Below are 11,369 nucleotides of genomic sequence, written 5' to 3' on the forward strand. Positions count from 1 at the left end.
ACATCTTTGTGGGAAATGTGTAAGAACTGGTGTGTTCTGACAGCAGCAGCTTTCTAGTTCACTACTTAAGTTCCACCTGAGTCCTTATGTTTGACACTTGCTGTTAGCTTGTTCCTGCAGCTTCATCCTCAGCTGTCACATAGGCTGAATGTCTGCTAAACTCCCATTTAAAATGGGGAGGGGTAAGTGCTACTGGAGATTAAATTCAGACAGCCTTTCTGACTAACTGCGTTACAGGTACACCAGTGCATAATCAAGTCTTCAAGAGTTTAAAAATACTTGGTCATGTCTTTATCTGGCAGTTGAGTTTTATGTCAGCATAAATCTGGAACTGGCAGCATGAGACCCTTGAAGCTGGGATGGGGGAAAAACACTGCTGTGCCATCTCAAGGGAGAGTATTGAGCTCTTAAATAAAAGAGCAATCTGTAGCTGTTTGGGGTCATAGCTTGTTTTGGCATTAATAAAAACATGCTGAACAGCAGTTTACTTAAGTAGTTGCAGAGTGATTTTATTTCTAAAAGGTTAGGTGAAAATGCCTGTTTTTAATAAGTTGAAATTATTTCTTCAGGTGAAGAAGAATTTTCTTATGGGTATTCTCTAAAAGGAATAAAGACATGCAATTGTGAGACTGAAGACTTTGGTGAGAAGTTTGATGAAAATGATGTGATTGGATGTTTTGCTGTAAGTTTTCACTTATATTTTCTTCTGAGGAAAAACATCCTTGAATTTTTAGACTGCTTTGATGTGAGCAGCAGTAAACCAAATACATAAAAACTTGGAGCAAGGCAAGTTGTTTATCATAGGGAGGAGGCAGAAGTAGCAGTTACTAGTAACAGTGACTGCTGTGAACATGTTACAATTTCTTATTCACAGACAGAAGTCTTTAAAGCCTTTAAAAATAATGAGATCTAAAACAAGATGATCACTGATGGTAACTCATTTTAAGAGAAAACCTCTAAGATAGTTCCTTTATGATGAAACAGTTACAGAAGTTGAGTGAATATAACCAGTGCAGTGAAAGGACTAATACGGCTTTATAGAACAAGGTGGGTAATTTTATCCAAACTAATGCTGTGTTTGAAAATCAGAATTTTGATGGTGATGAAGTGGAACTCTCATACTCCAAGAACGGACAAGAGCTTGGTGTTGCATTCAAAATAAGTAAGGAAGTTCTTGATGGACGGCCGCTCTACATAACTGTGCAGTTGAGTTCAACTTCGGTCAGAAGGAGGAACCTTACTTTCCTGTACCTGAAGAGTACACCTTCATCCAGAAGGTCCCCCTGGAGGATAGGGTCCGAGGACCAAAGGGACCCGAGCAAAAGAAAGATTGTGAGGTAAGTTTCTTGTTGATAACATCAGAGTTGTTCAATAGATGAATGGAAGTGATGGAGTTTAAGCAGATTGTTGTACAACACTCTGACCTCTTTGGAGGCTTTTAATATTTGGTGTTCTGTGACTTTTCACCCCCTCAATACCCCTGTGCCCCCCACTCAGTTTGCATTAGGCTTGCTGGTCTAAGTTGCATATTAAATAAAATCTTTGAAGTAGTATCTCAGATATAGAACCTGTCGTCACAGGTGGTGATGATGATTGGCTTGCCTGGAGCTGGCAAGACTACATGGGTTACCAAACATGCAGCAGCAAATCCTGGGAAATACAACATTCTTGGGACAAACACTATTATGGACAAAATGATGGTAAGTGATAAGATGACATTTTATTCATTGATATGTTAAAAGACTTGCTGTAGATCCAAGGTCTTTGGTTGCCATGGGATTCTTTTCTGCTCATTAGCTATTGACCACTATGGTTTTTTATCTTGCTGAGGTGCTACTCATACATGGCACAGCAGGATTTTTGTGCTACTGCATAAGAAATAGCTGTTGTTGATTATTTAACTATTTCTATTTCTTTTTGTATCACTGTCCTCTGAATAGAACACTTGGCTCTGAATTAGTACTGCAATGAGTATACCTTAATTCAGCTATATCAACTCACCTATGTTCTTTGTTTATAAACCTCTGAATTTTGTGGAGGCTTTGTGAATGTCAGTTACGAGTTTGTAGCCATGGGCTTGAATTAAACAATTCTTCAAGCTAGGTGAAAAACATTTAGCAAAGAATGTCAACCATGTATGTTGAGGCTACTTTAACTCTGGAAAATCTCTCTGTAGGTTGCAGGTTTTAAGCGGCAGATGGCGGACACTGGAAAGCTTAACACGCTGTTGCAGAGAGCTCCACAGTGTCTTGGGAAGTTTATTGAGATCGCAGCTCGTAAGAAGCGGAATTTCATTTTGGATCAGGTAGACGCTTCAGTGAAAAATGGTTAAGAAATTTGTTATAGGCTGTAGTGCAGTAATTAAATGGGATTAAAGTTACATTGTAATAGCCGTTGTTTCACTTAGTGACTTAATACTCATTCAGGGGACACAAAGTTGAGATACTGCTACAAATGCTTGTCTGAACTTTTCTGGATTTATGGGATGTGGGAGGAATAGTGTTTTGACATGTGGCTGTGAGCTCGTAATTTTGCATTATGCAGCATCTTTATGTCCAGTTGTTTGTAAACTTCATTGCAAGCTCTTGTAGAGGTGAAGTCTATACACCATAAGTTGACTTCCTTAACTCTTACAATGACAGCTACGTGTAGTAAGTTACTGCATTTTTTTCAGACAAATGTGTCTGCAGCTGCGCAGAGGAGAAAAATGTGCCTGTTTGCAGGCTTCCAGCGCAAAGCAGTTGTTGTTTGCCCAAAAGATGAAGACTACAAGCAAAGAACACAAAAGAAGGCAGAGGTGGAGGGAAAAGATCTTCCAGAGCATGCAGTTCTCAAAATGAAAGGCATGGAACATAATCCTATACTGTGTTTTAGGATGCTGAGTATCTGTTTAAAAGGATTAAGTAAACGTGAATTCTAAAAAATCACTTTATCTTAAACAGTTGTACTTAAACAGAACTGGAAGACTATTGTAACTTGTAGGACAACACTATATTGTGTTCCCTCTGCTGCAGTCCTTAACACTACTCAGTTATGCTGATATGCTTCATGCAGATGCACAAAGCTGTCTTGGCATAAAGTGCCCCATATAAGTGACATATTTGGCAGAAACTGGTATCCTGAGTGGAGGCTTATAAAAGAAAAAAAAAGATACAGGCAGAATGTTTTCAAGGTTTGGAACAGTACTGGCAACTCCATGAAGATCTGTTTATTTCTTTTGTCACTGTTACACTTTTTAAATGCTCAAATTACGTAATTTTGTCCCTGTGCTGAGGGAATGCAGGGGGTGGGAGGAAGAATGAGAGAAAGGTGGTTAAATTACGGCTTTGATTGTATCTGGATGTAAATGCTGAATACTCAGTGTTTTTGCAATTATAGGGAACTTCACACTGCCAGAGGTAGCAGAATGTTTTGATGAAATAATCTATGTAGAATTGCAAAAAGAAGAAGCTCAGAAGCTTTTGGAACAGTATAAAGAAGAAAGTAAGAAATCTCTTCCCCCGGAAAAGAAGCAGAACACTGGCTCAAAGAAGAACAAGAAGAGCAATAAAAATCAGTTTAATAGGGGTCAGAGAGGTCGTGGAGGATTCAACATGCGGGGGAACTTCAGAGGAGGAGGTGAGCCTGGAAGTAAGCATGTAAACTTTGGAGGTTGCTGCTGCTGGAGAAGAAGAAAAAAGCTTTGTAGTACTTGCATTGCACGTGGGAACCTTAATTTCAACTTCAGTAAGTTTACTGTATTTTAAGTGCAAAGTTAATTCTCCAGCTTGAGAAGTGAGGATCCTGGACTATGCCGTTTGTGTGGTTTGAGGCACTGCTTTGAGATTTCATGTTAGGTTTGGTGTTCACTTGTGTACTGGGCTGTATTGGAGGGGCAGTGTGTGGTTAAATTGCCATTTTTCACTATGACCAGGTGACTTAAGTTTTGCATTGAAATCTTTGCACTGAATTTGGACCTCTTGTTTCTGTGCTATCATGTTGAACTATAATCTTCATGTAAGAAATAGTTAAGACCAAACAATTACTTGATTGAAGAAATTCTCTCCCTGCAGTCCCTGGTAATCGTGGTGGATACAACAGGAGGGGAGGCAACATGCCTCAGCGAGGTGGCGGAGGAGGTGGTGGTGGCGGTGGCAGCAGCGGTGCGATCGGCTACCCATATCCTCGTGGCCCTGTCTTTCCAAGCAGAGGTGGCTACTCCAACAGAGGAAACTATAACAGAGGTGGAATGCCCAACAGGGGAAACTACAACCAGGTGATGCTTTTGGGAGGATTTATCAGTTGAACTACAGTATTTTGGAATACGTTTTCTTCCAAATAGTAACTTGTTTTGCCTTGGGGTCAAGGTGCATCTTTATTGAGCATTCAGGGAACTTTCTGGAAATGGCTCTGGGAGAAAGTCTTTTGGTGTCTGGTGTCAAACACAATTAGTAAAGACACACTAGCCTATGTCTTAACTGGTGGAGTATCAGTGGAAGTATTTGGAAACTTAATTTGGATTACTGACGAGCCAGCAGATGGAGCCAAGCTAATAAACACGGCCCAGGTTTGTCTCCAATACTGACAAACAGGGGAAATGCAGTATTATATCTACTGGTATCAATGTCCTTTTTTTCTACCATAACTTATAATTGAAGTTTTGTGGACTAGTGCTTCTATTTTCAGTTGTATGACCCATATCCTTTTGTCCGATCAGATAACACATCCTTGTAGCAACTACAGCCTTTCCTAACTAAAAATAGGCAAGCTCTTGTATTTTTAGTTGTCCTGGTGCAGTTTAGCAGCTGGAAATAGGGTGAGTCAAAACTGGATTAGCCAGCTTTCCAGACACTGGCAGCAACAGTTTGAGCTGGTTTATTAATTCCGAGGTTCTTGCCCCATGTTTAAGAAGGAGGGGGAAGTTTTTGGTATTCTGGTGTTTTTTAGAGTTCTTGGTGTTGTTCTTGATGGTCTGATACCTTGTATTTGAAATATTCTATATGCTATGTGATGTTTTGGTGGTAATAGATCAGTATAAGTATACTTCTGAAAAATCTGCATAGATGAAGTAGTTAAACTGTTGTCCTCTTGCAGAACTTCAGAGGAAGGGGAAATAATCGTGGCTACAAAAACCAATCTCAGGGCTACAACCAGTGGCAGCAGGGTGTAAGTAGCATTAACTTTAGTTTTTTGTTGATTGTTAGCTTGAATGTTTCAGTTTTTCAAAATGCTGTCTGGAATAATTGTGTGTAATCAAGACTGGATAGCAAAACCATTTAATGCTAGGTAATATCACTATAAATAGTTCTCTGCGCAAAACTTAATCTGGCTTGATGGTCTTGATATATTAAATGTCAGCTGTGGCTTATTGGTCTTCATGGTATGTAGTATTTGGCTTCACGTTACTGCCGTGGAGTGAACTTAACTGCCTTCAGTTAAGGAACTTGCTGCTGTTTGAGAGGACTTTAATCCTCTCAAGTCCCAGGAGAAGTAGATGTTTGTGCAACACTATTTCACTGTAAGAAATGTAACCATTGTGTGATTACAGGTTAAAATTAACTATTTATCCATTTATTGCAGCAATTCTGGGGTCAGAAGCCATGGAGTCAGCATTATCACCAAGGATATTATTGAATACCCAAATAAATGAACTGATACATATTTCTCCAAAACCTTCACAAGAAGTCGACTGTTTTCTTTAGTAGGCTAACTTTTTAAACATTCCACAAGAGGAAGTGCCTGCGGGTTCCTTTTTTAGAAGCTTTGTGGGTTGATTTTTTTCTTTTCTTTTTTTGTACATTTTTAATTGCAGTTTTAAAGTGATTCGTAAGAGAACCTCAGCATTGTGCACGATAAGAGAATGTGTCAGTATTTCAGGGTTCTACATTTTATCTGTAAAATGTGACTTTTTTTTTTACCACAACAAAAGTAAAATGTTGCTTTGTACCTGGTGTCTTTTTATTAAAGAATTTTCTCCTTTTTCCCTATCCCCCAATTTCTAAGAAACAGTCGTGAGTCATGTCACAATACGATAGAAATGTTAGCAACCAGATTTGTACGGGGGCTCCTTGGTAGCCCCCATGACTACCATGAGATTATGTAAAGCTCCATATTACACTCCATCCTCTCTGTGAAGCTTCTGGGCAGGGAGGGGCGGAGGGGGAGGTAAAAGTTTCTGGCAATAACTAGGACTTTTTTGTAACATTTGGAACTCAAGATGCTGGGGGCAAAGAGGAAACCTGGGGCTAAATAGTGAAGGTGGAGTGTATGTCGAAGCTCTTAAAGTTGTAAAAACTTGGTTGCATTCTTTGTGGAGGCTCAAACTTGTGAAGGTACAACACCATAATTTCTTTTCCATTTGTTCTGCATTTTGATTCTGAAAAGAAGCTGGCTTTGCCCATTTCTTATTAAACAAAACTTGTTGTAAATCCAGTTGTCTAATGGGATCTATATGAAGTTAGCTGTGTGTCTGTATAACTCTTTCCCCACAAAATACTGTATACCTAGTGTGCTTGTAGTAGTTACTCCACCATTTTGTAAGCTAATGAAACTGTGAGTCACCCATTTTATATCTAATTTTTAATCATGTCAATTCTCAGATGGGTGTATCTCCTTAGCCTGCTGATTCCTTTTCTCTTTAAAGAAAGTGGGTGGAGAAATTTAACTCTAGGCATTTGTTTGCAATAAAATAAATTCATTTTACTCTCGTTTTGGGATTGTTGCCATCAAGGTCTAAAATCCCTTTAAGGCTATAAAGAGGAAGAGAATGTATGAAAGCAATGATGTTGGACAGTTTTAAACTCATTACTGTGTACATGCTGAAATACTTGTGTTTCTTTAAAAGTCTAAACCGGTTGCTCTGTTAAGAGATATCACGTGTATAATCTCAAGAGTTTAACATGGTTGTGTGTATAGGGAAAAAGTCTTGAGTTACGCTTGCATCATGTAAATCCACTTAACCTATTTATTGTAAAATAGCCATTAGGGAAGGAGCAGGGGAAGGAACTGGACACGGGAGTAGGTCGGGGGGGCTGTCATGTAGAATGAACCCTGGAGTTGTACAAAGCTTCAGTTCGGTTTAACCGCTGTTTTGTTCAGATTTATGCTTTTGTAAAACCGTAGTGGCAATGTTAGTTAACGATTTCCTTGCGTTTTAATGCCATAGGACGAGGGGGAGAGAGAACCGTCGTAAGTGGAACACGTGGTGTACACGTGGAGACGCGTCACTGCTGGCGGCTGGGCGCTGCCGAGCTGGGGCAGTGCGCACACAGGCAGAGGTCACCAGCAGCAGCCGAGGTCTAGAGCCACTGTAGTGTGCTAGAAACATTTTTCTCAAATGTTAGTCGACTTCTAATAGTCTTCAGAAGATCAAGTTGTGTTGCTCTTCGAGCCTTTATAGATGATGGCGTTGCATATTGACATTAAACATTGAGAGCACCTCCTTGTTAATATTGCTTTAAGTCATCCCTTTACTTTGAATGAGAAAATGTAAACTGTCTTTAAAGAAACATTACTTAATGAACTAGAAGTGGGGGGGATCTGAACCCAAATCTGTTTTGCTGAAATGGAATTTTCCTTAGACTTGCAAAAGAAGTTTAGTGTAATTAAAGTCCATCTCCCTTCTACCCTCCTCACAAAAACTAACACTTTGTATGGAGTGCTGATCCTTTGCTTATTTTGGTACTCTATAAAATTATATAGTCTTAAACTGAAATATAAGAGGCTACACTTACTATGTGGTTGTAAAGCTTGTATTTTAATTCAAAAGTCTGGGATGTTTTCTTTTAAGTTCTTCAACATACAATGCTTAAAACAAAAAAAAAAAGCCACACATGAGAGGAAGTGCTTCAACCTTCTTACATGTGAGAATATTCCTATGTGAAAAACCTGTCGTGATTAAGTTCAGGATCTGCAGTCTGAAGTACAGAATTCACAAATGCTTCAGTGCAAACACCACTGAGGTGTGCGTAGTGCAGCAGGGGGTACAACAGACTTGAACGTTCCCTTGCTGCCTCGCAGCACAGACCATCACAGTGAGGCTGGGTGCCTCTAGCCTGGGTCCACCCACAGGAGAGCCCCTCCCTCAAATTATCTTTGATTATTCCTACAGAAGGGGGTTATTTTGCCATGTGAAAATGGTGTGTATAGAAAAGCCTTTAACAAGAAAATTACTAATATTAAAACACTTAAATTTGCAGTTTGCTTTTGAGAAAGGCAGAAGAAACACGTGATAGCTTCAGGAACGTGAGGACAGCACAGCTGTGTGTTACCAGAATGAGGGCTGAGCCCTCTGCTTACAAAGACTTGTTTACAGGAGCAGTGCAGACCCCAGCAACATACAACACGGGGGGGGGGGCTGGGGGTTGTGTTTGGGTTTTTTTCCTAAGGGAGTATAAACTGGGTTTGCTTTTTCCCTAATTGAAGGGGTGTTTTCGTCTAATGGAGTACAAACCTGGAGAGCCTTGAACCCGGTTGTAGCCACCCTGCATTGCACAGTGGGGCTGTGTGTGCCTGTGGCTGTGGAGCCACATCTGGGCACAAGTTCCTTTCAGTGCCTATTGCAGAGTATTTCTTGATCAGTGAAGACATTTTTAAAATTCTGCCCAATTTTTCTGATAGTGGAATGAATTGAACCCATGTTCTGGCAATGCCACGTGCAGTCCATGCCACTTTTCTAATTTCCAGTTTCTTCTTCATGGTGTAAGCCACTACTTGTTTGGTTTGTTTCATTTCTTACAACATTCTTGACCAATGTTTTTAATAGAAATAGGTGATGAAATAATCTTTTAAGATTCAGAGGTTGCCTTGTTCATGACCTTTTGGAAAACTAGGCCAGTGCTTTCTAAAAGCAACCTCAGACTAAGCTACAAGAAATGAAACCAAGTTACAGAGATACGTGAGGTACTTTAATACTTCTGCAGATGTGTAGGTCCCAGGGGTCAGATGTGTGCATGTACTGTAGTGAACTAGTAAGGCAGGAGTAAGTACGGCCAGAGCTGTCTCAGCCTGAAGAACTGTGGAGGGTGGGAAGGCCTCTTTATTTTAAGAGATCACTGATTAGTTTTGTGCAGCTTTGCTGAGAGATGGAGGCGGGCGCTGTCTCTTCCATAGGGAACTGGCTGAAATCGGGACTTGGCCAGTAAATCTAGATGGGGCTCGTGCCTCAGTTTGTCCTTCTGCCAGCGCTGGGAGAGGCGGGAAGATTCAGCAGTGAATCGGTTGCTGTGTAAACTCAGCTGTAGCTTAACAAAGATGCTGAATGCTCAACACATCAGCATCAAAAGGGAGAAAAGGAAGGCAAATTAAAAGAACTTGTAATACAATTACTCATGCGGGTGACTTGGTAAGTGTTACTTTAGAGCAAGGTTTTTTGTTTTCTGGTTTAGTAGACAATCTGATTTACAGAGTAATTTTGGTCTTAAAAGTTACTGAAATTGAAGTTATGGGTAACACAGCTCAGCCAGTATTTCCACCAAGTTCTACAAAAACCAGTTTGCTGTAGATGTGGGGAGGTCTGTGTGGTGAGGAGCACCAGTTCTGAAATGGGGCAGGTGCCCAAGAGAGCTGTAAAATAAAAACAGCCCAGAATAGCACTGAAGATGTTCCTGGATGTAAATGTGCACTTAAAATACCAGTGACTGTGTACATACGAGGTGAGGGACAAGGAAAGGCTCAGTTCTCTGCTGAACTTTCAGCTCTGTGGGGCTGTCGAGCAGGTAGATAAGATAAACTGTTGCGTTATAAAAGGACTTTTGTCTTTGTGGTAAGAAGGCAGGAGAAGAGGAAATGAGTAAGCCTCACTGGAGGGATCTACTGTAATGTTTTCTTTTCTGAAAGAAACAACACCTGGGGTTTGCTCACAAGATTCGGAAATAGCTGAGCTGGCAGAGGCATGTCCACACGCACCATCGCATGCAGGTAGGTTCTGAGCAGCAGGGTGTCCTCGCTGCTTCGTGCTCCTTGCTGCTGTCAGAGGAGCTGGGCTGCTGTGGGGCCTCCAGCATTGGTGGGGGCTCAATTCCAGAAAGCAAAACGGGGCGTTACTGCGTGAGCGGTCCTCTGCACGGCACTGCGCTGCTTCTGCCTCGGGTTTTTGCAGATTCTCCATCTCTCGGTTGCAGAACCGCAGCAATGTTGTTCATGGGGCCCTCTGGAGATGTAGTCCAGCCTTCCACCTGCAGCAGAACTGGCACCAGCACTCTGCTCAGCCAGGGCTTTGTTTAGCTGAAGCAGGAAAACCTGCAAGGGTGGGAATGACCTGACCTCTCTGGCTGCCCTATCCAGGGCCATGCTGCCCTCCTAAAACAGTTTGTCCTGCTGCCTGGTCTGAAGCTCCCAAGCTGGAGTTTGTGGCCATTGCCCTGTCACATCAGCTGCAACTACCAAAAGGTGTTTGGCTTCATTTTTATAACTGGTCACCCTGCAACCTTCTCCTCCTCAGACTAAGTCCCACTCCTTCCACTGTTTTCCAGAGGACATGTGCTTGAGCTCCCTGAACACCTTGGCAGCCCTTCACTGAAGTCTCTGTTTTTTTGACATCCCTGTTGACAGAGACCCCAAACTGGGCAGAAATATTGGACATGTTGCCTCAGCAGTGTCACGTACTGGGGAGGAAAGCGTGTCCCTTGAGTTATTGGCCATGTACTTCCTGATGGAGCCCAGACTGTGGCTCACCTTATTTGCAACGAGAAGGCTCTCTTGGCCCCTGTTCAACTTGGCGTCCACTGCAAGTCCTCTCCTTTTCTGCAGGGCAGCTATTCAGCTAGCTGGTTCCCAGCCTCTACACTCTGTTGTGCAGGCAACTACCCTGTAATGTTAATTTTTTAAAAAGATCATTTATTAAATTGTTAAATAGTAAGCCAAGCATCTCAAAATTAAATATTGGGCATAAATTACTGGTGCAAGTTGAACGTCTTGTGTGCTCCCCATTTTCTCTGAGAGACCTTGGAGAAAGCGGCTGTGATGGCACAAGAACTAGTTCAGTACTTACATCGCAGACGTGTGACTTAAACATCACAATACGCATTTGGTGTCTTCAGCAGCGCCTTTCCTGTGAACTCCCCTGTCTCTTTTTTTTTACTAAGAGAAGGGAAATCTCTCCTGGGTGGAGCAGGGCCCAGCGAGCACCATGTGTGCCACCGGCTCCCAGACGTGGCTGCGGTGGGAGCTGCTTTCTGAAAGAAAGGAGGAGGTGGAAGCCATGGCTGTGATCTGGCGCTCTGGTCCACAGGGCAGCATGCCGGGTGCTGAGGAAACTCCACAGTCTGCTCAGCAGCAGAGGAGAAAGTGGAGGCCAGGAGATGCTTCCAAAAAAAACAGCATCTCCCCAGCAGCTGCTGGACAGTCTCAGGAAGGGGCTGGTGCGACTTGTGCCTCCGCGGCCGGGGTGG

The 11,369-nt window shown here is 42.0% G+C and overlaps 1 protein-coding gene across 1 annotated transcript in view; it reads left to right on the forward strand.

Moving 5' to 3' along the window:
* Positions 1-6,845, forward strand: part of LOC104547787 (heterogeneous nuclear ribonucleoprotein U-like) — a gene marked incomplete at its 5' end in the record, with an annotated part of 11,833 nt that extends 4,988 nt beyond the window's left edge. The window contains 10 exon segments of the mRNA XM_010193606.1: positions 570-682; positions 1,090-1,189; positions 1,192-1,337; positions 1,581-1,700; positions 2,177-2,305; positions 2,675-2,843; positions 3,379-3,618; positions 4,053-4,255; positions 5,074-5,145; positions 5,560-6,845. Of these exon segments, the coding sequence (XP_010191908.1) occupies positions 570-682; positions 1,090-1,189; positions 1,192-1,337; positions 1,581-1,700; positions 2,177-2,305; positions 2,675-2,843; positions 3,379-3,618; positions 4,053-4,255; positions 5,074-5,145; positions 5,560-5,613 (1,346 nt within the window).
* Positions 6,846-11,369: the final 4,524 nt, after the last annotated feature.

Source organism: Mesitornis unicolor, unplaced genomic scaffold (genome assembly GCF_000695765.1).
Source record: "Mesitornis unicolor isolate BGI_N332 unplaced genomic scaffold, ASM69576v1 scaffold36311, whole genome shotgun sequence".
NCBI lineage: Eukaryota > Metazoa > Chordata > Aves > Mesitornithiformes > Mesitornithidae > Mesitornis > Mesitornis unicolor.